This window comes from Carassius gibelio, chromosome B7, assembly GCF_023724105.1.
Source record: "Carassius gibelio isolate Cgi1373 ecotype wild population from Czech Republic chromosome B7, carGib1.2-hapl.c, whole genome shotgun sequence".
In the NCBI taxonomy this organism is placed as follows: Eukaryota; Metazoa; Chordata; class Actinopteri; order Cypriniformes; family Cyprinidae; genus Carassius; species Carassius gibelio.
This window is the reverse complement of record NC_068402.1, coordinates 19,524,163-19,549,966: the sequence shown is the minus strand read 5'-3', so window position 1 is coordinate 19,549,966 and position 25,804 is coordinate 19,524,163. Positions and strand designations below refer to the sequence as shown.

General features: G+C 37.5%; 1 protein-coding gene across 2 annotated transcripts; it reads right to left on the bottom strand.

Annotated features, from left to right (window-relative positions):
• Nucleotides 1-565: 565 nt before the first annotated feature.
• Nucleotides 566-24,889, bottom strand: kiaa0232 (KIAA0232 ortholog). 2 transcript variants are annotated; one of them, XM_052562311.1, is made up of 8 exons: nucleotides 24,509-24,889; nucleotides 19,123-19,669; nucleotides 17,240-17,380; nucleotides 16,826-16,895; nucleotides 16,626-16,713; nucleotides 10,265-13,583; nucleotides 4,095-4,203; nucleotides 566-3,908 (listed from the first exon to the last, which is right to left on the bottom strand). In XM_052562311.1, exons 2-8 carry the CDS (start codon nucleotides 19,354-19,356, stop codon nucleotides 3,892-3,894), a joined length of 3,978 nt encoding a protein of 1,325 aa, XP_052418271.1. In that variant the 5' UTR covers nucleotides 19,357-19,669; nucleotides 24,509-24,889; the 3' UTR covers nucleotides 566-3,891. The 2 variants fall into 2 exon arrangements, with proteins under 2 accessions (XP_052418271.1, XP_052418270.1); XM_052562310.1 differs by having other exon boundaries at nucleotides 17,204-17,380; nucleotides 24,509-24,830.
• Nucleotides 24,890-25,804: the final 915 nt, after the last annotated feature.

Here is a 25,804-nt window from a genome sequence, read left to right as displayed (position 1 = left end):
ATGGTTTTGTTGCTTTACGTGTAAGTTACACACACGACGTGAAGGTGAAGTTTATGCGTAGATACCGTTTATTTCTGGATCGAAGTAATGAAACCGTTGGCGATATTTTAACAGTAACCAGTGGACAGACTGTTGCTACAGTAACTAAAACAAACCCTACACCTACATGAGTCTGATTAAAGTGAACGTCCCTTATTCCTCACAGCAGCTTTAATGAACGCGCCTGACCACTGCCTGCAAACAGCTGGATTTCACCAGTCTATTTACCAGGAGTCCAGCCAGTTGTGATTGATGTTACTGTCAGAACACGGTTCTTATATATACTTTAATTTGACTACTACCAAGAGACACGTTTCTGTGACAAGTTGTTCTGGACAGTCTTCAAGGTCCGAGCTCTACTTGGAGATGAAGCGTTTTCCTCACGGTCTTATTCGGTTATATCCGGGTTGTCCAGAGTCAAAGCTTAATGTGTACCTAGAAGTGACCTGTTCAACATTTAGCTGTCTGGCTAATGATTGTAGAAATCAGACTCTCTCTTATGATCACAAATAAACAACAAATATGATTTTTTTTTTTTTAAATATGTTTATTAAAGGTTTAGAAACTTGACAATGATTGCAATAAGGAAACTGAGAGTTCTGCATTAAAAGTTAAACAACATTGCAATCAAAACTTTAAACCTTTAAGAACTTGAAAGTTAACCTCTTCAAATGTACTGACTAAACCAAAACCTTTGAAAAAAATAAATAAAAGAAAATGCAATTTTCAGTCCCCCATAGACACGAGTGCTCAGGTCTTTCTTCAGCAACCATCCCACCTTGCACACAGAGCTAGACTTGGAAGAAAAAAAAAACAAGTCTGTTCAAACTAAGAGAGGAACCATTAAAAAAAAAAAGAAAAAGTGTTTAACAGTAAATAATCGGTCTATGCTGTTCTATTTGACTGTCAAACACATTTACTAGATTTATGCATTTTCTCAAAATCTAAAATGCTTTTGTCCTCAGTCACCCACCCACCATAAACAAGTTTCATAATCTTATCAAAAACCAAACTAAAGTAACAATTTTGGAAGACGGCAATATTTAACTCCAAGTGCTTGACAGAACAAGGATTGGGATTGATTAGAGAAAGTGATGCCAGCATTGTGTAACTGAATTTCAGAATCTGACAGCATTTTAAACTGAAAAAATTACATTGAATTAGAATAAAAATCCAATAAAGGAGTCTATTCGCACTGCTGTACCCAGTTATAGCATACAGTACAAAAACTTTGTGCCCTCACACTCACTTTCTACCACTATAAATTTTTATTAATCTCCATCAAACAATAATCAAAATCCCACAACCACAATGAGCAAATAATGTGGGGAAACACACAAACAGTCAAACTGGGTCACACATAATCATCTCTCCAAGGTTAGGGTCTACAGTTCTGGATCACACACTTTAACAAACATTAGGTCTAGACCTTGTCTCAAAAACAAGGCCCAACCGGTTTGTTAAAAGAAGCACAAATCTTTTAGGACTAACTGTGTGGCCATTTTTTCTTACACACATTTGAAGATTACATCTTTGTTGTAGTGTATGAATATTAGCACCAATAGAAAAAACTGCAGTCAACAAAAACTTTCTCACTTGCAAAGGGGAATAAGCACATTTAAGTTATATGTAATCACTGTTTATATTATATATATATATATTCCTTCCTTTTTGCTATTTTAATTTATTTGACATTTTATGCCAAATAAAGTTTAGACAATGAAATCCTTGTGCCCAATTTGGGAATTTTTCAAAAGGCATCTGTTGGTCAATGATGAATGGGGCGATATCATTTTCTATTTTAATGCCACATACAAATTCCCCCTTACAAACATTAAACAAGTAATGCTTTAAAACCAGTTTCCCCACATTGGTACAGAAAAAAAATGCACACACTTAAAATAATTTAAAAAGAAAACACACAGAGGGTGCTCAAAAAAAAGAAAAAAAAAAAAAAAAAAAAAAAAAGAAAAATGCAAATGTCACCAAATTTCACATCGTAGCATTTTACACTCTGTTGATGTAGCATACATGTAGTAATTTCTCATGCTAACATCGGTTTAAAAAAAAAAAAAAATTCACAAACAAAAAAAAAAATTACAATGAAAGGGGGGAAAATACCCATCCAGGTTAGAATTAAGCTAGCAGATGGTAAACTACACATCCTTGACAGTGAAGATGACGAAAGCGAATGGATAAGATGGTATTAGAGCAAAAATGAAATTTACGATGGATTGGCTTTTGAATAATGAACACCATATCCCTACCACCTCTCACTCCAAAGCCATAAAATAAATTATAGACAAGCAACTTTGTAGGAAACGTGTCACAAATAAACCCTATATATATATATATATATATATATATATATATATATTTTTTTTTTTTAACAAACATACATTAATATATTGTAAGGTTGTAGAGTTATGGTGTGCCAAAATACTAGCTTGCTTTTATACACCCCTCTTCAATGATACATCACATCACACAATGAAACAACCACTTATTTCTGAGACAAGAAGAAGGAAAAGTACTTGAAAAGAATCAACCTTCAAGCAATCAACTGTCATTACTGGAAACTCAATTCTTTCTTTTCTTTTCTTTTTAAGTAAAAAATAAAACAATGAATCCAAATTACAAATCATCAGTAGTCACAATTCTGTGTTGTAAAGAAGGGGAACAGACTTAACTGAAATACGTAAACTTTACACTAAACTTAAAGAAACAACAAAAATTATGTCTATAATATCAAACTGCAACTGATAGATGCTAACGTGAAACAACTAACGTGAAATTGTCTAGTTGGGTCAAATTATTCAGTAAACTAATCCCCCCCCCCATATAAACGGTCCTTTAAAACTATGACCCTCTCTAAAATGTACTTTTATGAAAGGTGACTTTTCAAATCAAGCTATCTGACAAATGCATAAAAGATTTTTTTCTTTTTTTTTTACCTGAAGTGGACAAAATAACGTAGCAAACTGTAACATTTATCACAATGGCTGTGTTAAAAGGGAAAACTCAAGCAAAGAAAGCAACTTCGAATTTCAAGGACAAGGGGGTTATTTCTTCATTGAGCCTTCCGTTTTAGCGGTTTTAATTGTTGTATTACAACACCTTCAACATATGTACCCTGCTTTATTTCTTTAATATGTTTTCAAAGCAGCACTGAACTAAAAGGGAACATTACCAAAAACTGATGTGACAAAACAAAAGTGGGGGGTGGGAGGGGGATTTTTTCTTCTCAACCTCACACAACTCAATCCTTTACAAGTAATTTAAAAGAAAAAGAATAAGCAAACCGGTAAATTATCTGATTAGGGGAGGGGATGTCGCAATTGTAGCGCTTTCAACCTGACTTCTGATTATTCATAGTTCAGTCACAGAAACTTTGACTATTAGAAGGACTGAGACTAGATTCACAAGCACATGCACAATCAGTAGGACCACAGTTATAGTGGATCCTAGAGCAAACGTAAAAGTGAAGCTAAAACCTGTTAGGGATAAATTAAAGAACAAACTTAATGCTTAACTATGCTTTTTTTTATTATCATTTTCAAAATTGATCAACCTAGGAATTAACAGACTGAAAAACAAGCCTATAATAAATGATTTTGACCAGAATCATCTAACTGTACGTCAAACCTACTGCCATGTTTCCTCTCTTTATGCTTTCATCTTGGTGATACGCCGTTTTAGATGAATTGACTGAGGAATAACAGGGCTTAGGACAACATGGTTAAGACCGAGCCCACTGTTCTTGTAAAGGGTCCTCCTATCTCTCCTCTGGCTTTTGGCTGAAAGTGATAGGAGGAAATTAGCATTGGTATGCCTCCGCGCTCACCAGAAGAATCATACATTACTGCTTCCTAGAAACAAAGGAGGATACAACATTTAGTACAAACAAACTCCCTTTTCCATTCAGTGTGGTATCTATAATTTGACATTAAGATCCATCATGATTATTCCCTATTAATGGATCAATGGATTTATCAAAGCAGAGTATATCTGACTTCCCCAGTATCTAATACGGCTAAATATTGTACTCTTTTTACCTCCGCACTGAGGACTTGGAAATAAAGGAGAACACAGAGTACTCTGCCACCAGCACTCTTCTTTCTGCATATTAGTTAAGCACTGTTCTCCAAAATTCAACAGTGGAAACTGTTTAAGAGACAAAGAAAGTCAATCAATGATAGCATTTTTATTTTTTTATTTTTGAAAGGTGCAAGGTAGATCATTAAAGGGGTCATATGATGTGATTTTAAGTTTTTCTTTCTCTTTGGAGTGTTACAAGCTGTTAGTGAATAGATAAGATCCCTGAAGTTGCAAAGACTAAAGTCTTAAAACCCAAGAGATATTCTTTATCAAAGTAAAGACTCTGCCACACCCACCTAAAATGGCTCATTCAATCCAGTTCGCGAACAAATCATTCGATATAACCGGATCTTTTTGAACCAGTTCACCAAATCGAACTTAATCATTTTAAACGGTCCACGTCTCCAATACGCATTAATCCACAAATGACTTAAGCTGGTAACTTTTTTAATGTGGCTGACACTCCCTTTGAGTTAAAACAAACCAATATCCTGGAGTAATTCATTTACTCAAACAGTACACTGACTGAACTGCTGTGAAGAGAGAACTGAAGATGAACACCGAGCCGAACCAGGTAACGAACAAAAGACTGACTCGTTCACGAGCCAAGAACCGTTTCTGTCAGACGTGTCCGATTCTGCACATGTGTGCTTCAGCGTGAAGCAGACCGAACACACAGAGCATCTGAACTGAACTAATTCTTTTGGTGATTGATTCTGAACTGATTCTGTGCTAATGTTATGAGCCCAGGTAAACCGAAGGCTTGAATCGAGGGCAATCATTGCCAATGACGCCATTACGTCGAACGCAAAAGAACCAGTGAACCGTTTTCTTCAACCGGTTTATTGAATCGAACTGTCCGAAAGAACTACTGGTGATCCGAAAACCAATGCAACCGGTTCTTGACTCGTGAACGAGTCATTATCTGGCTTGGTGTTCATCTTCAGTTCTCTCTTCAAATTTAAAAACTTAACAGCTCAAGTCCTTTGTAGATTAATGTGTATTGTAGATGCAAACAGTTTAAAACGATTCAGTTCGATTTGGTGAACTGGTTCAAAAAGATCCGGTTACATTTAATGATTCGTTCGCGAACTGGATATGACAAACTGCTTTGATTTGAACTCTCTCACAACAGACAAGGAAGAGAAGACCATGCTGAATAAAGTCATAGTTTTTGCTATTTTTGGACCAAAATGTATTTTCGATGCTTCGATTCTACCTGACCCTCTGATGTCATATGGACTACTTTGATGATGTTTGTCTTGCCTTTCTGTTAGGGCTGTGCAAAAAATCAAATGCGATTTTCATGCACATCTCACCAGTAAAGACGCTCCTGTAATTAGAAGTACATCTCCAGCACGTGCGTTCATGGCACGTGCGATCATGGTTGCCAGGTTTTCACAACAAATCCTGCCCACTTGCTTCTCAAGACTAGTCCAAAACTTGCCCAATTGCGTTTCCAGGAGGTTCCCCGATAAAAAAATTCCTTTCCGGGGTTAAAATGTACATTTTATGGCATGGTTGCCTTGGTAAAATTTGCTTTTTAGGTGCTAAATATCACGTTATCGGTATTGTCGATTCGATCCCGCGGACATGAAAAACAACCACAGACTTGGCAACACTGGTTGGCATTTACTACACAGCAGTAATTCACTGACAATCTACACAATATTGATTTTAAAATCAGTGGCGATTCTTTGTCGATTTTGAAAGCGATTGTGTTAGTTGTCGGTAGACTACGGCTCTGTGTAGTAACTGCCGCTCCACCTGAACCAGTGTTGCCAAGTCTGTGGTTGTTTTTCCATGTCCGTGGTTCGAAGCAACCCCAATACCAATAACGTGCCAACAACCATGCCAAAAAACAACAACAAAAAAAAACATATTTTAACCCCGGGAAGCAATTTTTTTTAGGGATGCACCGAAATTTCGGCCACCGAAAATTTTCGGCCGAAAATGGGCTTTTCGGTTTTCGGCCGATAGACTTTTATCACCGAAACAACACGGTCGAAATGTTGTGATGACGCAAACAGAAACCGCGACCTGCACGTGCACATGCATAGCGCAGACCACGAGCTCCACGCGTCATTCACTTAACACCAGTGAGAACATTCTCTCTCTTCGTATTCCTTTATTCGCAGCATTAAAGCGTGTCCTAACAAAGAGATTAAGACGGACCACGAAGTAAAAACAAAGAGAAATAACATAATGTGCTTGTGAGCATGTCTTACACGCTCATAACTTTTGACTAAAATGTAACGCCATAGTACAGTCTTTTAGAGTCTGTTAGCACATGTCTCACTGAGATCTTTTCGGATCCTCTGAACTTCATCGCGAATGTGCTTGCTCCGCGTTATAAAGACCATTAACGTTACTTGGATGCGAGAATAAGGCAGCGCGCACAAGAAATGATCCAGGCCGCGCTGGATGCGGAGAACCCGCGTGGAGACGGAGAAAGCGACAAGTGCAGGAGACAGATCAGAGCGCAGAAAAAAAAAAGACTCGTCTCTGCACCAGATGAGGGGCATGCACCATCGTTGTCTGATATGTTCAGTGGAATTCTGCAAGAAAGTGCCTCAAATAATAATAAGACGTTGGCTATTTTGTTTTTAGGCTACTATATATACATATATATACATATATATATATACACACACACACACACACACACACACAAACATATATACATACATACATAATATCAGATTGCAGCCATATTTATGCTAGATTTTCTGCTAGATTTCTGCTTTAATTTGATAAAAATGTTTATTTATGCCCTGGCCCTATTTAAATACACTCTCTCAAATATTTCTCAAATGTCAGGCAGATGACAAGCTCAACTGCTCAACAGCTAGATGGTTAACTGTCTGAAGTCCCCATCCCCAGAAGGGATAACAGTCTTGCCTACTGGAGAAGTAATGCACTTTCTAGTCCTACATAGAAAATTTCAAATGCACTTCACCTAAATGCACTTTGTTTTTATGAGAGAACTGTTCATTTTAAAACCTTTCTGCAGGCCAGCAGGCCTGTAAATTATTATTAAATATACACATGAGTGGGATACATTTTTAGTTTGAATTTTATTTTATACTGTGCATTGTTGCAATGTGCTTAATAAATATTTGCATCATTTGTAATTATTTATTTTTATGTTTTTTTTTAAATAAGTTATGTAATGGTAATTATCTTTGAAACTTTAATATTAATTTATGCAATTGCAATGTCTTAATTTTAGTAAAGTTAGTACACGGTCCTAGCAATAAATGCAATGGTACTAATAATTGGCATAATTTCTTTCGGTGTTTCGGTTTTCGGTTTCGGCCAAGAATTTTCATTTCGGTGCATCCCTAATTTTTTTATCTGGAAACCTCCTGGAATCGCGATTAGTTTTAGACTAGTTTTGAGAAGCAACAGGGCAGGATTTGTTGTGAAAACCTGCCATCCCTGATCTGAACACACGTGCTGGAGATATACTTCTAATTACAGGAGCGTTTTTACTGATGAGATGTGCCCTACGTTCTGGACATGGACAGTATACCGTACACACATTTTCAATGGAGGGACTGAGAGCTCTCGGACTAAATCTAAAATATCTTAAACTGTGTTCCGAAGATAAATGGAGGTCTTACTGGTTTGGAATGACACGAGGGTGAGTTATTAATGACATAAATGATTTTTGGGTGAACTATCCCTTTAAGTATGTTTTGTTATTAGTTTAAGAATTTGCTATTGACTGTTCAAATGCGGAGTTTTGCGCATCGTGTGTATGAGTGAGAGAGACCGGGTCACACAGTGGAGTCAGCTGTCTTAACTGTCCGTTGCTTGTGTACTGCAAACACATACGAGCTTCATCACGGTGTCTGTCACGTGACTCTGTTCCTCTTTCGGGCTTGAACTGATGGTAAAACTAAGGATAGTATTAACCTGTTAACCTGCACCCCGATGCGGGCATCCTCAACTCCCCGTGTTTGCATGTGTCAATATTTACGAATAGATTAAATGAAACAGGACAAATTTAATCTTGACAAACTACCGTATTTTTCGGACTATAAGTCGCACTGGACTATAAGTCGCATTTATTTTGAACCAAGAACCAAGAGAAAGCATTACAGCCTACTAGAGGGCGCTCTATGTCTTCAGTGTAGACTACAGGAGCACTGAACAGCATCTCTGGCAGCATAGAGCGCCCTCTGGCAGCTGTAGATGGTAATGTTTTCTATTGGTTCATTTCTCTCAGTTCATGTCAAAGTAATTTTGATAAATAAGCCGCACCTGACTATAAGTCGCAGGACCAGGGAAACTATGAAAAAAAAAGTGCGACTTATAGTCCGGAAAATACGGTATATCATTATAAAGATCTGAGCCTCAAGCATCGACAACAGACTGCTGTTTTTCAATGGAAAGCTTATAAAGATTGTATTTGCTACATCAGTGTAAGCAGTACACATCAAAACATGAATGAAAACTAGGTACATGCCAGATTCGTCATAGTAACGAGTCATAAACACATCCGTAAATCCTGGTTTAGTAAGAAAGGTAAGGGTCCACTGAAGGACATCTCGTGGAGCACGTTTAGTCCAACGAAGCAATAACGTTGTAAAATGGATGATAATTCCTTTGTTTATGTTTCAGTTCTTCAGCGACAGAACTGTTTGTGTCCGTTATGAATAACTCATGCTCAGAAACTGCATCTTGGTAGTAAAAAAAAAACGGCATGGTTTTGTAGCGTACAGTGTCACAAACATAATGAGACAATCCACAAAAAAAAGTGAAAGATAGGCAAAAGATAGTATATTTGAATTTGTGCTCTCTCGTGATGCACTCTGACGCACCTGTCATCTGATAGAGGCGGAACTTAGCAATCGCCTTTTTCTTTATTTGTTTTATTTTTCAACAGTTTTTATATATGTGTGAGTGTGTTTTATGTTGAATGTATCTGCATGATTACCATCTGTTTGAGTGCAAATCAGCTCGCTATTACTGTGCAATCAGAGCCATCACAGCTATAGATGAACTCCATCTTTATGAATAGAGAGTGGTTTATTGACTTTATGGCGCATCATTATGATTACCATCTCTATAATCAGCACATCAGCACGTATTTTCATTGTAATTCATTGTAAATGCTGCATTTGTAGCAATCTCAGGATGTTCTGTAATTGGCATACAAAGTTTAAAAAAAAATTCTTACTCAAATTATTCTTATTTTATTTTTCTAGTGCTCAAATAAATCACTTATATGATGTTTAAGTTTCTGTCTAGTGTTTTATAATTGAATAGTTTGTAGAAGCCTTCAATATAGTTTTTTTATATTTGGGGGTGGAGACATAGTCTCAGAAAAATATTAGCAGGAATCTCATTTTTCATTACATCTTCTTCAGATTTGAAAATAGAAACTCAAGAGACATGAGACTTTCAATCCATTACTTTTTTTAGATTGATCCAGGACTGGTTTTATGTATTTTTATATAAAAATATAAAATTTATATATAAAAAATATAAAAATATATTAAAAATATAAAAAATATATTCAGTGTGGTAACAAAAAAAAAAATTCAAGGCACTTCATTTTTAATATTTTTGAGCATTTTCAAATCTGGTTGATTAAAAAGTAACTGGTGCTGGCTAACAGGTTAACTGTCATTACATTTATTTTGAAAGATGAAGCTCGCGATTATGGAAAGAAGCATAACATTTGCGACGAGTGCTTGCAGTGTTCGGCCAATCATGATGCACTGGTTCAGTGGATCAATAAGAGCAGACTGCATTTGTCGGAAGAATAGACTTTGTAGAAAACAACGCATTTGAGAGAGGACCTAAAATAAATGTACAGTATTTGAAAAATACTGTGTTTTTTTTATTTTTTATTAAAGCATGTCAAGATATTCTGTTAAACCAAATACACAACTTAATTATATTTTTAAAAAAAACATCATATGACCCCTTTAAAGAATATTATATAATATAGAATATAAGTACTCTCAAATATATAAATTCAGTGCAATCAAGTGCAGGTGAGCACAACATCAGTATCAATCAATCAAAACATGATAATTTATCGTACAATTTTCCATATGCATTTCTCTGAAGGTTAGATAACAGAGAAAAGAATGGCTCTGCAGTCACTTACCTCTTGTATATCTTGAGCAACATCAACTGTCTTCTCACTTTTTGGAATCTGATCAGTTGCAGTGCATTTGCAAGACTCTGTCTCCCTGCTAGATTCCTCTTGCTGATGAACAGAGGACTGCACATGAGAACATGGCACCGAAACCGATGCCATCTCACAATGTACGCAAATCTCTTGTTCAATGATCGGCAGAAGGGTGCTCCCACCCTCCTGTGAATCGAGCGATGTCTGGGCACTCTTCTCCATGCCAGACTTTTTTAATCTGGGTAGGAACTTCCCAGACTCCAGCTCGTATTTTCCGTAGTAAGGGCCCTCACACTCGGCGTCCTCCTCGAGAGGCTTGAGGTCAGCCTGTGGGTCATCAAAGAGGTCTGCTTGACCAACTGGAAGACTTGCTTCCTCTTTCTCAGACTCTACATCTGACTCACTGCCACCACCTGGAGAAAGCTCCGAGGCAGATATTGGCCGGAAATGAGTCCTTGGGGAAATTCGAATGGCCCGATACTGAGTCCGGTTGATGCCATATAACCAAGGGCAAAAGGGCTCATTGTCGGAGCATAATATGGATTTTGGCTTAAATCCCGGGCTGAAAGAGGCCATGTCCTCTGGCTCAAAGGAGCACTCCACATGCAGGACCTGGGAAAATGGGTTGTTCAAATCAAAGGATGAAAACGGGTATTCCAGTCCTGAATCTTCTCGATGGAAGCCTCCGCATGATCCCAGTAAATCTTCATGGAAGACAACAGAAAATCCCTTATTTAAACCATCCCCCGGTCCCTTGGTAGTCTGCTCATTTTGACCAAGGGACACAAGAGGTCTCCACAATGGCTTGTGGCCAGGAGCAAAGCAACTGCTCGTGTTCATGAACACATCCGCCCCTGAAATGGTTACCATGTCAGAAGATGTGGTTGCTGCACACTGCAACAAACTGCCACAAGCATCACCAGGTGGAATCATAGCCCATTCCCTGTCGCCGCTTAGACTCTTCAGTTCTCCATAAACCCCACCAAGGATAAAGGAGGTGCTGTCCTGTGAATTACAATTCCAAGGCTTTGCCGGCGTCGTGTAATCCCCATCATTCAATTTAGAGAGCTTGTTTTTATGAAGTCCCTCGTCCTCCTTCTGCCCATCCCAAAGATGATACTCCGAACACTGCACAGCTTTCTTTTGAATAATTTCACCTTTTACATCCTTGTCAAGACAGCTGCATTGATAGCCGGTAGTCTCCTCTGGAAACAAGCGCTCCCCTGTATTCTTTACCCCGAGTGTTAAGACACAGTCTCTGTCTCCAATAGCCATCCAAATGTCTTTTATTATCCCTGAGGTGTATTCATCATTTTGTTGATTTGGGACATCTGAAAACACAACAGCATTATATAGTTTACTCTCATCCTGCTCTAATGCTATTCCACAAACAGACTCCAATTTCGATTTCTTATTGAAGGGCTGGTTGGATTCTGTGCCTACACTGGATTCTTCCTGCTGGTGACTGGAGTTCTCTTGAAAGAAATCTAAAAGCTCTTCTTCTAGGCATAAAGGTGGGATAAGGGAAATACAGCTGACCTCTTCACTGCCAAACTGAGCGGATTCATCTGCTGGAGCATTGATCTGTTCACTATCTGACCGTGTCTCCTCTGAGTGGGACCAGGGACTGCAGGTCCTTGTTGATAAGTTAGAGCAGTGTTCTGTTTCATCAAAGGCACTGTTTTTGGTCCAAATTAGCAAACGGGATTGTTTGTTTCCTTGTGGATCTAAACAGCTACTTGAATCTACGTTGTCCTGTCCCTCCGTAAGCGAGTCGCAGGGAAAAGAAAAGGAAGGGCTATCGTATTGCAACTCAAAAAGTGGAAAACAAGAGTTTAGGGCAGAGATGCTACCGCTGGCTTCTTGGAGATGAGGCCCTACAAAAGCTCCAGACAGTTTTCTAAAGTTAAACGGAACACTGTTCAACACTGGGGAGAGCCTGACTGGAGAGTCACCCGGACAGCTTTCGCCTTCCAAATCTTCCAAGCTTGATGATGAACAGCACTCCCACACTTGGGCAATGTTTTCCATATCTTGTGTTATAGAAACATCTGCTTCTGAGGCTCCCAGAGAATCAACCCTTATTGCACTTTCCCCTTGCAGCTCAAGGCCATCTAAAACTACACATCCTGCTTCAAAGTGTTTTCGCTCCACGCTCTTCTGTCGAATCATGTTCAGGATTCGGCTTTCTTGTACCGCATCTGAGGCACTAGGATCCAATATGGATTGATAAAGATCAACTTCATAGAAGTGAGTGAATTCAGACAGATGCTCATCATCTAAATTTTGACCATCTTCAGGAGGAGGGCAGCTTGAAATCCCATTTAGTTCAGGAGCCTCTTCGTCACCTTCACCAGACACTTCAATGAAGTGGCCATCCACAAAAGTGCCTGCTGCAAGGTATGCCCTTTGAATACAAGAATTTGCAATGCAGATTCCTTGAATTCTCTCTGACAGACAGTCCACATCAATTGACATGCCCAAGTCATTGGAAGATTCTTCTTTACTACGATACTTTGTCTCCAATTTACTTCTACTGAGAGGGACAAAGTACTCCGAGATGGGCTCTGTGTACCAAAGTGGCTCCTCCATATATTCTTTTCTTTTAGCTTCTCCTCCTGACTCCTGTGCCTCAACCAGATTAGCATCTTTGTGGATCTCCCTCAGAGGTCGTTTGCCTTTTTTCATGTAGTGCTGTTGTTGTTTAGATAGGCCTCCGGTGGTACTGATGTTGGCACGTGCATTTTTCCGCTCTTCTTTGTCGATGACTTTAAGGGCCAGTTTGACCTGTCCGCTGCCACTGCGGCCTCTTTTGTTTCTGCTGCTGACCTCTCGAGACTTGTGTCTTATGCGGACTGCTTTGCAACTGCGGGTCTGGTCAACCTGGTTACCACTGGAGCTTGAGCCAGCCTCACTAGAGCCAGAGGACCACGATCTGGGACGGAACCTCCCCTCAGACCGGTGTCTCGCCTGCCGCTTACTATGAGGAGGAACCCGATCATCAGTCACTCCTGTTGCGCTTCCATGGAATCGGTTTTCCTTCTCCCTGTTAGTGCATCGGTGCTGGGCCCTCTCACTGATTGAGGTGGTGGAACTGGGTGCATCAACTGTTCGGTCTTTAAAAGCTTCCCCTTCGCTGGTGCAGTCTTTTGGAGAGGATGTGTCTGTGCTTGTTTGAGGGACAGCAGATGATGATGAGCTGGAATACGTGCAGGCTTTAGCTTTGTTCCACACGGTCATGATTTCTTGGAGACAAACAGATTTTTCTGAGAGAGGTGGGAAAGCTTCATAGTACCTAAGGAGCAAAAACAACCACATTATAATAAGAATAACGCACACAAAAATGATAGTAATAATAATAATGATAATAATAAGTGTAAATAATAGCATGAAGAATTAAGACCAAATACTAGGGGGGCTCCGATTGATCAGTTGCAGACTCCTGTGGGAAAGCACAGTCAGTGCTGCTTCTGCACTGCTTACATATCGGACATGGACGGCATATGTAATGCAAAACGGAGTGTGTGTGTGAACCTGGAGTGAAAGGCTGCCTCACATACTGCTCACAAAATCAGGCTTGTTCTGTGTGTAAGCTATTGTGTAACAAAAGCACGATTGTCAAAACAAAAATACAGTGCATGATCAAACATTTAGGTGAGAAATGTATATTTCTGAAAAATGTATAAAATATATATATTTAATAATAAAAAAAATATGCTCTCACAAGAGGGGAAATGATTTTCAAAAATGAAAATCAGGCCGTGAGTGAATATTGGTATCGGTGATTGTATCGGCAGATACTGCCTTCTGTGATCACTGAACGCTCACAGTACGTTCAGCATCTGCGTCTCAATATATAAAAGGATATAAACATATGAACCTCATCTCCAAAGCTGCTCTGAGATGTCAGCATATCTAAAAAATATTTTCATTTATTTAATTGTAGCTAATAAAAATGTACGAAAAATTTGAGTGCTCAAGAGAAAATTTTCATGTCAGTCTTATTTGACATTCAATATATCAGGACAGATATAAGGTAGGAGGAAAATTCTTTTTTGATGATGTTCCCCAGCATGTTACGTGTATCCGTTTCAAATTGTGTGTTTATAGCTTAAAGTATCCAAAAGTCACAGAATTTAGTAACATAACAGGCCTTTTTGTAAAGCTCTCGAATCCTTGAAGGAATTTTATAAATGACCATAGCAAGGAGAGTCAAAAGGTAGTTATCTTCTGGTATATATTTTTCTATATTTTTATGGGGGGAAAAATCTTTGCATTTGAATATTCTCATGCTGAGAAATAGGTGATAAAATGTAAGAAATTAGTGTGGTCAAGGGAAATATTTTTATTCTTATTTAATGTTCAATATCTCATGAAAAAAAAAAAAAATTTGGTGATGTTCTCCAACATGTGTGCTGTTTGTGAATTAAATTTTATGGTTGGCCAAAAAAAAAAAAAAAAAAAAAATTACACTTGTTGTCTACTCTATGGAGACATTTCCAATGACATAACTATCGGAGCTGTATGAGGTTTCTGACATATTAAGAGTACATGGCACAATTTTTCTTTTCATAAATGATGAAAACACATTTTTCTATTTATCCGCACAAAACTCAGCACTACTTAGGAGTTAATCAAAGTGACTACATTCATTGTAAAGGTCAGATTCCAAATGTGAAATTTTGTGTTGATTAAAGCAGATATTTTGAAAAATATGCTTTTTTTCTTCGCTAGGGGGCGCTCTCCGGCTTTACACTCCGGTTTAGAGGAACTGGCTGCACTGGTTAGTTGATAGAAAAAAAAGAAAAAAAAAATACTTCTTCAATTCATGGGTATAGGTATTATTTACACACGAAAGACACAATGGATTATTTTGATTTTTTTTCAATCATGAGAATCTGCTGTAAATAATGATATGGCATTTTCCAAGATCTGAGCAAGTTTCATGAAATGATAAGCATAAAAAAACAATTAGAATATTGCAACATGCGCATTTGGAGTTTTGTGTGTTATAATTCGATGAAGAATATATTTAGATCTAAATGACAGATTATGGTATGATTGGGCTCATTTTAATTGAGATAATTTTCTGAATAATGACATTTTCCATGATCTATGCATGTTTCATGAAGTTATGAATAAAAATGCAATGTGAAGCATAGAGCTTTTTTTTTTGCATCTCTGCAGTGCGCCTGTGTTACAGCTCTATGAACAAAATCTTTCGATCTGATGGACAGATTATGATACATTTGGGTTCTTTTAAGTCGAGAGAATTTTTAGAATATAATGCTGTGCTGTTTTTAAATATCTATGCATGTTTGGTGAAGTTACGAGCCTTAAACGCCACAGGACTGCAACCTCTGATATTTTTGCTAAGCTATATGGCCTAATTATTTTCTATGCGTTATATCTGTAGGATATATACATTATGAGTGAAGGATTAAAGTGAGTTTGGGCTTTTTTCTTTTCTTTTTTTTTTCAAATCGGGAAACTATCCAGCAAATATTGATGTGTCATTTTCTATGACACATCATATATATTTGCATGTTTAATGAAGTTATGAGCGAAATCGCCACATGAGACTACCTTTGTTTTTTTGGCTAAACTACATGCTGCCTGTACAGTTGTTGAAAATCCATGAGGAAAATCTCTAGATATAAAATGGCAGATTATAGTGATTTGGGGCTCATTTTAATTAAGAGAATCTTTTCTAAAAATGGTGCCTATTTTTTTTTTTTACGATCACGATCTGATGTTTTATGAAGTTACAAGTAAAACAGTGACATCAATATATTATTTTCATATGGGTTTGGTGGTGACTTCTTGTACAAAAACCTTGCTACAGTTTATTCAAAGCCCCAAACAATTAAGCTTGTTTTATTCTACTCATTGAGACCTTTCAATTGACGTAGGACACATGACTATCTGAGCTGTATGATATTCTTGACAGAGTACATGGCACAAGTTTCTTTTTTTATCAGTAAATAACTCGGCACTACTTTGAAGTTAATCAAAGTGGCTACATCGATTATAAAGCCCGCCCGCAGTACACTACTGTTTAGAGGGGCTGCTCAGCGCTAGTTAAGAGTTGATCGAAATATTCCATTTCTGAGATTCTAAGCTTTACAATGATACCTATTTCGTTTTCAGAGGTTGCTTAGTAATTTTATTTTGAATTTTTTCGTGAAGGTTTCAAGGGTTAATTATAGGCTTTTCCAGTTTAATAAAAACCACATTACAATATGAGTCTCATTGCTTTAATTAACTACCTAGAGATCATAACTCTACCTGTACAACAATCCACATTACAACATTACAGATTATAAGGTTTACTCACATCTCAACCTGGTCCTTGGAAGAAAAGGATTCATCTGGTTCAGGAGACTGTGATGTATCAGATTTTTTATTTACTTGCCTTTCTTTTTCTGTAAGACAATAATAGCAAAGCAATATTATTGAAGTATTTCCATAAAACTGTTGCAGCTGCAAGGCAATGCCACTTTTGCTGAACCTGCATTACATAGAAAATATGCAAACCTTTCTGTTTGTTTTGAATATCCTTGAGCTTAGAGCATAGCTCTTCGACCAAGCTTTCAATTCCAGAATTCTGAAAGAGAACAAAAGTAATTTAACTCGCAATTTTAGGTGAACATTTTACAGAAAATAGAATAATAGCTCCATCACTACATCTTCAAAAACTCCCTTTGATTAAAAAGCACCAAACATACACATGATTAAACAGTAACCATATAAAACTTAAGCTATATTTTTGCTGAGTACATCTGAAATGGTTCTGGTGATTTCTTTTTTTGACAGAAATAAGGATTACTCTAAAAGACTTTGTGGCAAAAGCAAAGCATATCAATGATTTTCAAAAAATAAAAAATAAAAACACGGATCTGAGATGTAACGCACCGATTTAAAAGCTTCAGCTTTACACAAAGGTCTTACTTCATCAGATGCTGAACGTAAACATTGCACAGCAGCTTGTTTCTTCATCTCTTCAAGACTAAGATCAGTCCCTCCCTTCCTCTTGCTCTTCCCCCATTTCTTCCCTGTTCCCTTCTCCCAGCCCAGGAAGATGTCATTTTCCTGTGCACAAGGAGGACCAGGTGTTGATACTTTAGTATAAATGTAGAGAAAACTATTCTACATTTGTAGAGAAAACAAATTTCTGCTAAGATGCAATTACTGCCAAATAAATAAACTACTCTCAAGAAGATAAAAGAAAGCTACTTGTTGCTTTAAGCTAACCTGTTGCTTTAGTCTACCATCTCTATAAGATGGTAAAAAAATAAGCAGTCCAAAACAAGAATACCATAATCTACATACACACTTTATTTTCATAGCCTTAAATAATTGCTGAGTATCAAAATAAATATTAGTTACCACTGAATGTAATAAAATGAATACTGAGAGACCTGAATTACTACTAAACAATTTGTGTTAAACGCTTGTTTTAATCGATCGAACCTAACATTTTTTTTTTTTTTTTAAACGAATCACTAAAGTTGGTTTACATTAAAAACAAATGTATCATATGACTTATGACATAGAACACAAAGTTTTGGGTGAACTAATAGTGTTCATCGTCTGGTTGACCATATCTTGTATACATTTTTCTGAAATTTCCTGTCATTTGCACATAAACTGATCACCATTTATAAGCTACTAAATATTGTAGAAAGTGAATTTTCTGTAAAGTTGCTTTGCAATTATCTGTATTAGGGATGGGCATTCGATTAAATTTTCTTAGTCGATCTTCAGGAGAATTAACGATTGACTATCGATTAATCATTAATATTTTAATAATATAATTATTTAATTTTATAATAAAAAAATGCAATGAATACAAAAATACAACGTATTTATTCTCGGTGAGACATTTATTACAAGATCAACTTGTGGCAGACAGTTAAACTACGTTCAGGCAAACCGAACATATACAGTATGCGCGTGCATATGCAGTGCTCTAAAGCAGCAGAACCTGCAGCTGCGAGCCTGCATTCTTAAACAGAGACCTCATTTGTTCCAAAATAATAATAATAATAAAAGAATCATGTTAAACAATAACATTTGTAAAAATGTAACTCAAAACTATCCAAGCCAGAAGAAAAGGCCAGATATTAGCATTCCTAATAATTATGCTAACTTAACAAATTATGGTACTTAAAGCCTCGTGAAAAATAACTAACTTTAGTAACTAGCATACAACTTCTGCACGAGTCTACGGATTTTTGTTGGGAAATATAAGCATGTTGACATGATCTGGGGTCAGACGCGAGCGCAACCTGGTGACCGTCAGTCCAGCCGCCGAAAACACAAACTCTGTTGTACTTACACAGGGCATCGCAATGTTTGCAGTTAACTATTTTGCTTTTTAAATCAAAACGGTTCCACGCCACACTTCGCCGTGACCTCTTCATGATTATTCTTTTGAAATCAAAATGGAAGATCACAGATAACTGAGTAGGGTGTCAATTATTGCACCCTGGTGGTAAAATATTTAATTGCTGCCACACAGTGAAATTCATTTAATTGCTTCAAGAGTCGCACTAAGCAACGCAACCTGCATTAGATTAAAAAAAAATGCATTATATATAAAAAAAAATGCATTAGATTAATCAATAACAAATTAACGTGATCGAAGAAATTCTTAATGATCAATTATCGATCGTCGATTAATCATGCCCGTCCCTAATCTGTATTGCTAAAAGCGCTAATTGAATTTAACTGAACTACTATTTTTTAAGATGTTTTGTTAGATTTGTACCGAAACAAGTCATTTAAAACACAAAAGGTTTTCCAGATGTGCTGAAAGGTTTTAATTATACCTGGTCCTGCAGGTCGTAGTCATAGCTGTCGTGCAGCAGCAGGCTAAGGACATAGCGCGTGTAGATCATGGCATCGATGCCACATTTCTCCAGCTCCTGACCCAGCCAGCTCTGCACTGGCCCTAGTGACTGCAGTGAGGACATCTCTGAGGAGGACACAGGGCCTGTTAAAGGGAAGGCCTGCGAGACTCTTTCAGGGGCAGGGCCGTCTGACTCTCCACTCATTGGACGCATGAGACTAGGTTGGAGCCACTCTCAAATGCAGATACATGTTCCCAAGCGGTCATGAAAGTGCAAGAGGGACCGGTTTGAAAGGGACAGAGCTGATAGTGTATTAGGGGTGGAAGGACTTAATCCAGCAAGACAAACACAGGAAGGTCTACATGAAGAGTCATGTAGAATCTTCTGTATATTCGTATTGCTGTAAGCAAGAGGAGGCTCTAATCTTCAGGCATGGCTTTGACCGCTGGAAGCTAACAGCTTACTGAACAGGCTCACTTTCATTCATAAGGGTTCATCTTGGAGGACAGCTGGTTCCAGGCTCAACCTGAGAGAGAGAGGGAAAATAACAGGAAGCAGCATTTAGTTTTTATACTTTTTTTTGCCCTGGAGCAATTGCAGCTGAAAGCCTTTATTCATAATCTTTAAAGATATCCTTTAAAGAAAAACTTTTAACAATCCTGACTGCAAACCTAGAATTTGTTGGCACTTCAGCTGGCAATTTGCGATTAGACCACACAACTGATGAAGACAAGGCCTTAAAATAATACTGACTGAAATGAAAAAAAAAAGGAAAAACATTTGAAAGTGCTTTCAAACTAAAACTTAAGGCAGACCTAATCTGGTTTATAAATGTACAATGAAATTAAGTGTACCAAAGAATTAAGGAAAATACAAATAATAATAATAAAATAAGTAATTTGTGTGGATATTGAGACATTTAACAAATGTGATTTTTTTTTTTAAGCAGTAAAACTTGTGTAAAAAAATGTTTTTTTAACAATGTAGAGAAAGTTTTTATTGAATTAATGCAAAACCGTAATGAATTTCATGCTAGCATTACTAGTGCGTGCTGGAGCTGTGTCGAACATCTCCACTGAAGAAGAAAACGAGATAAAAGCAAAAAAAAAAAAAATAGTTTGCCTCATTTTGTAACTAGGATATACTTCTAAAATTCCATGACTCTGATTTTAATTGTAACTCCCTGTGTTAGTAATCATAAAATCAGTGCTTCCCACACATAGCTTTTACTTGGGTAGGTCGCCCAGGTATATTAACAGCTGCCCAAGTATATTTGGTGAAAAAGTTAGGGGTGCTCCGATCACGATCGGCCGATCGTTATGCGCATCTCGTCAGTAAAGCCGGTTTTCTAGTCAGCGGTTAATTCCATCAGGTGCGTGATTTCACATTGAGCAGCTGTTACTACACAGAGCCGTTGTTAATAGAGAAGATGCGCAAATCACGTTAATTTTCAGCGTTTATTGGCGCTTCTTCTCAGTTAACAACGGCTCTGTGTAGTAACAGCTGCTCTATGTGAAATCACGCACCTGATGGAATTAACCGCTGATTAGAAAACCGGCTTTACTGACGAGATGCGCATTAACGATCGGCCGATCGTGATCGGAGCACCCCTAGAAAAAGTTGCTTTTATTTTTATCCTCTTATACTACTAATTGTTATATTATGTATGTTTTTTTTATCCATCCGAAATAATGAAACCATAAACATTTTGTATCTGCTCATTCTTGTGCTTGAGAACTCCTTGTGCTCTGCAGGGACAGACAGAGCTTGACAGTGTGGACACTTCAGGCTCATTTGCAAATAGTAGTAGTTCACTACACAGACAAGTCACAAAATCGCGATCATAATCGGCAATGAATTGCCTGTGAATTTTGACCGTGATTTCACATAGCTTGTCAGTGAACCATGGCTCTGTGTAGTAAATGACACTGCATCTGAACGCATGTGCTGGAGATTTACCACTAAATCACAGGAGCGCCTATACTGACGAAAAAAAAGATATCGCATTTGATTTTTTACACAGCCCTATTTGAGACAAAGTAGATGTGCGTCAACTGTAAAATGTACGTGTTTTAAAATTATTTGACATTTATTAGATAAGATTGTAGTATCCATAAAATCTGTGCCCCATTCACTGAGAAACACTATATGATAAAGCAAGGAGAACGATGATGTAATTTTGTATTATTTGTAATGCATATAATGCATAATATGATTATGTATTTAAAATGATTTTTTAATAAATAAAAATAAAATTGTTAATTGTCACATGTAGCAGACCATTTTTGTGCTGTGGGTAATAGGAGGATTTCACACAGAGACAAAAAACAAGGGGAAAAAAACCCAGAGAGGTTTGCTAAAAAAACTTAAAAGTAAAACACTACTATGACCTAAACAGTATGAACAACATGATTAAATTTACCTTGCAACTGTGTCCTTACCAATGTTTAAGCTCCTTTATCAAATCATCTAGATCTGACAATGAACATAATCGGTTGCACACACAAGGTTTAGTTTTAGAAAAGGAAAACAAAAGTAAGTTTGTATTCCAGCTCCTGGCATCTTGTATAACCATTACAAGTGCTCCTGCAACAATGTTTCAGGATTAGTCAGCATTGTTTTAAGGTGAGGCTTAATATGGTTTGGTATGAACACCATGTAGAATTCAATGCAGTTGGAATCAAAACCAGTTACAATTAAGCAGAAAGATATGAGAGGCTGTTATATTATGAACAAAGCCACACCTAAAGAGTTCAAATCACAAGAAGTGGTCCACAAATAAATGCATGTGATTCTACAAATGAACACGCAGGTTTTTTTTCTCTCCATCTAACTGCATATCATTTTTTTTTCATTAAACATCATCCTCTGTGTGATTGACTTTTCGCCCTTTGTATTAAACTATGCACACATACACGATGCTGTTTTGTTTATAGTTATTTAAGCATCTTAATTATAATTGGTTTATAAACATTTTCAACTTTATGCACATTTTTCCCCAGATAGTCATGTTATCTTATGCTTTGAATAAAAGCTTATTAGTAATATTTTGCACCCTCTTGTAGCCTCAAGAGAAGCCAAAAGCTTTTCTTCACCCTAACTGAAATTTTGCATTTCAAAATCCAATCAAATTCTAATAAGTTGAATTTAATTTTTCAGCCATTTTGACAGCCCTAGAGTGCACAACTAATGCCAGCATTACAACAGTTCTTTTGTGTTTACGGTGAAGATTTACCAATGATTTTTAATGAGACCAAAAAGAGGAAACTGTAAGACGGAAGTAAACTCTCAGTGCAACACTTCTATATTTTATATCTTGTGTGTTCAACTAAAGAACTAACAACATTGGCATAAGATTATAATATTCTAGATGAACCCTTTTGACATTGCCCAAGTTATGAGCATGCCTGGAATGTTACCATAAATATGACTTGTTTCTGAAGTTCTTGTTATGCAAGATAACGCATGAGTTTCAAAGATAATTTCAAAGAAACAGGTCCTACGTGTCTTGACACTGTACAGTGAGCGTTTCGTGACAATTATCAAATGCTAATATGCCTTAATATCCAATGTTAATCAATGTATATAACTTCTAAACAGATAGTAGGGTACACATACATGCATGTTTTCTAAGGGCAGTTCTCAATGAATAAGACAAATTCGACATGCCTATGAAAATCCCAAGCCCCATAATTATCTATGCACATTTACGGTTGCATACTTCCCTTTTTTTTTTTCAAAAAGCAGAAAATCAAGCTTGGGTGTTACTGATGAACATTAAAAAGAGAAACAACAGGAGATCTTAAAACCCCTTTCTCCCTGTCTGACATAAGAAACTTGTCCCTGTCGGAGTAGACAAGACATTTGTTTCCAGTCAAAAGTTGAAACTGAAAACTGTTCATACTGTAGCTCCAGCAGAAGTCCGCCACGCCCATCTTCTGTCGTCACTCCTCGTCAAATACAGCGAGTGCTGAGTGCATTGAACAGCGTTTTAATTTAGCGTCACTAACCAGAAAAACACTTTAGTTGATCTTTCATTAATGCATTGATATTTCTCTCTCATAATGACTTTAATTCGCTGAAATGGGCGCAGAAGTAATAAAAGTACCTCTTTAAACGCTTTAAAAGCTCGACAAAAGTGCACACCAACATATTCTGCAGAACAAATTAAGATCATGGACTTTCTTTATTCATCTGCATTCGTAACTTGTGGTAAACTTACTTAGGAAACATTAGTATAGGAAAAACAGAAATACTATGCCCTTGACGTTTGCCCCTTCACATGGTTAAAGTTATTCACGTTACAATACAAGCCTTACAATAAGTTGCAGTCCTGTATTAAACGACCACCTGATGCCTCTATAATACGTCTCCTTCAAAAAATGTTTACAAAATCAAAATAGTTGGCATAGTTTGCCAGTGACAGGAGAACGGAGGAATGACAGGAGGCCAGCTGACTAGCTACGAGCTAACGATCACCTGACAGCCTGCAGAAACAGGATTCCTAAAGTCACGGACTTTATCACTTTCTATCACTACATCACACTGCACGACAAAACAATGAAATAAATAATAAAGACTGTTTGTGTCAGTAAAGATCGTTCTTCACAAGCCATTGTCAATGAGCGCAGCAGACGGACCACAAACCACTTTCCCTTACTCAGCATGATTCAGCGAACATTTATGTTGTTCGGCAAAACTAACGTTACACCGAGAAAAGTGCAAACTATTATTATTAACGTTAAGCGCTGCTTTGCTACATATTCAGCCTGATAAGTAACAAAATGATTCGTGAGAAGCGATTCCGTACACTGCGTAATAAACCTAATTTCCATGTTATGAAATGCACAATTTAGCTTTACTCAGTGCGCACAATAAACATTATTTTCCTCTGAAGTACCTTACTGACGCAGTCGAGATGTAAACAGATGACCGCTCGTACGGTGTCGTTGTCTGGCTAACGTTAACTCGGACACCATTTTACGCCAAAGAGTGAAACGCTAGTCCCGGTTTATCACTTCCTCGAAAACCACAGACAACATAAGTGTGTTTGCTTCTCAACAACCGCTATAAAACGGTCCATACGCGTGCTTCGTGCAATAAATTCAAAAGCAAACACATCTAAACAAGAAAATGTCATTAATTATCCCAACAGTGCGAGGTAGCGCTAAGCTATGCTAGTGCGCCGTTGTCGCTACACCGGGGAGGAGGCGCGGCTGATGTGCCTCGGCTACAGACATTTGTAACACTTGACAAGACGGCCGAGAACATTAGCTTTCAATTCAAATCAGACCTGGGCAGCTTTGCTAACAAGTATAACGTGCAACATATCGACATGCAGATTAACGTGACAGAATAATCTTACCTGCTGTAACCCTACGCGAAGTGCTGAATAGCAGCAGGAGAAGCGATGACTTCTCTCCCGCCGCCGCCGCTCCGAGCTCGAGCTCTGACGCTGCGCCGCAACAGCGTCACTGATCCCAGGCACGGGATAAAGTCTGTTACGTCCTTATTTCGGGTTAGGACGCTGCTGACGACATTTTGGATGAAGGCGGGCCCGCATCATATGTCTCTAGACATCATATGACAGTTCGTTATGAGCCAACATGGCTGACAGAGGGAAAGACTTTAAAGGCGATTTCCGACTCCATTTTATTTATCTCCAGGCAACAAGACAGATTACAAAATGTGTCGCCATAGCTGATATCCCTCCGCGAGCGCTTGCGTCAGAACGACCGAGTTACAGTCAGTAAATCGAAATCTTCCGCCATGCAGCTTATAAGGCTCTCTTTGGGCATGATTTTAATTAGATTGTTTATTACATATAAAGCTTTTTATGTAATTATGTAAAATTGCCAGATTTGGGAGTTTTTGTTTTCATTTGTTAACATAAAAGAATTTTAAAAACACCATTCTGATGTTGGTATTTCATTTACGAATATAGGCTCAAAATGAACCACATTTAGTAAAACTTGACGTCAGTTTTAGATAACAAGGCTTTCGCAATTAGCAATATTTTAAATGGGAGAAACATAGTATCTTCCCTTATGATATTAGATTGCCAACATCTTCACTCCGCAACATCATACATCATTAGTCACTGAAAATAGCATGTGCAGTCGGTGCTTGAGGTAGCCTAATAGTTTCGGAAACTTTACCGTTCAACAAAAGTTTTATCACAATAATTAATCAGTAATTAATTACTTTTTAATTTAATTAATAACCGTTACGTTTTGTGTTGAAATGTAAAAACGCGCGATATTGTTCATTTTCTCAATAAGACGACTCTGAAAGACTTTAATATCATAATGAAGTATATGGTAATAGCATATGAAAATATTAAATGAGAGGAAAAATATAAAATATAATTTTCCTTCAATCTCATTTATTTCAGAACCAGACTCCGAATTAGGAAGATCGATCCAAAGAAACGTTTTATTGTCCCACAGCTGGTGTACACTATTCCTCGGTTTATTTGGGCTGCAGCCCACTCCTGCTCATATTAATAAGGACGACTGGAGCCCCCTCGCGGCATCTAATGGATATATGCCTTCAACATTGTGCATTAAAGCAGGGATTGAAACAAACTTTTTATTTCACTCACCAGACAATTTGGCTACTTTTACCGGCCATTCATAACTTATACTAGCTATAAATAAAT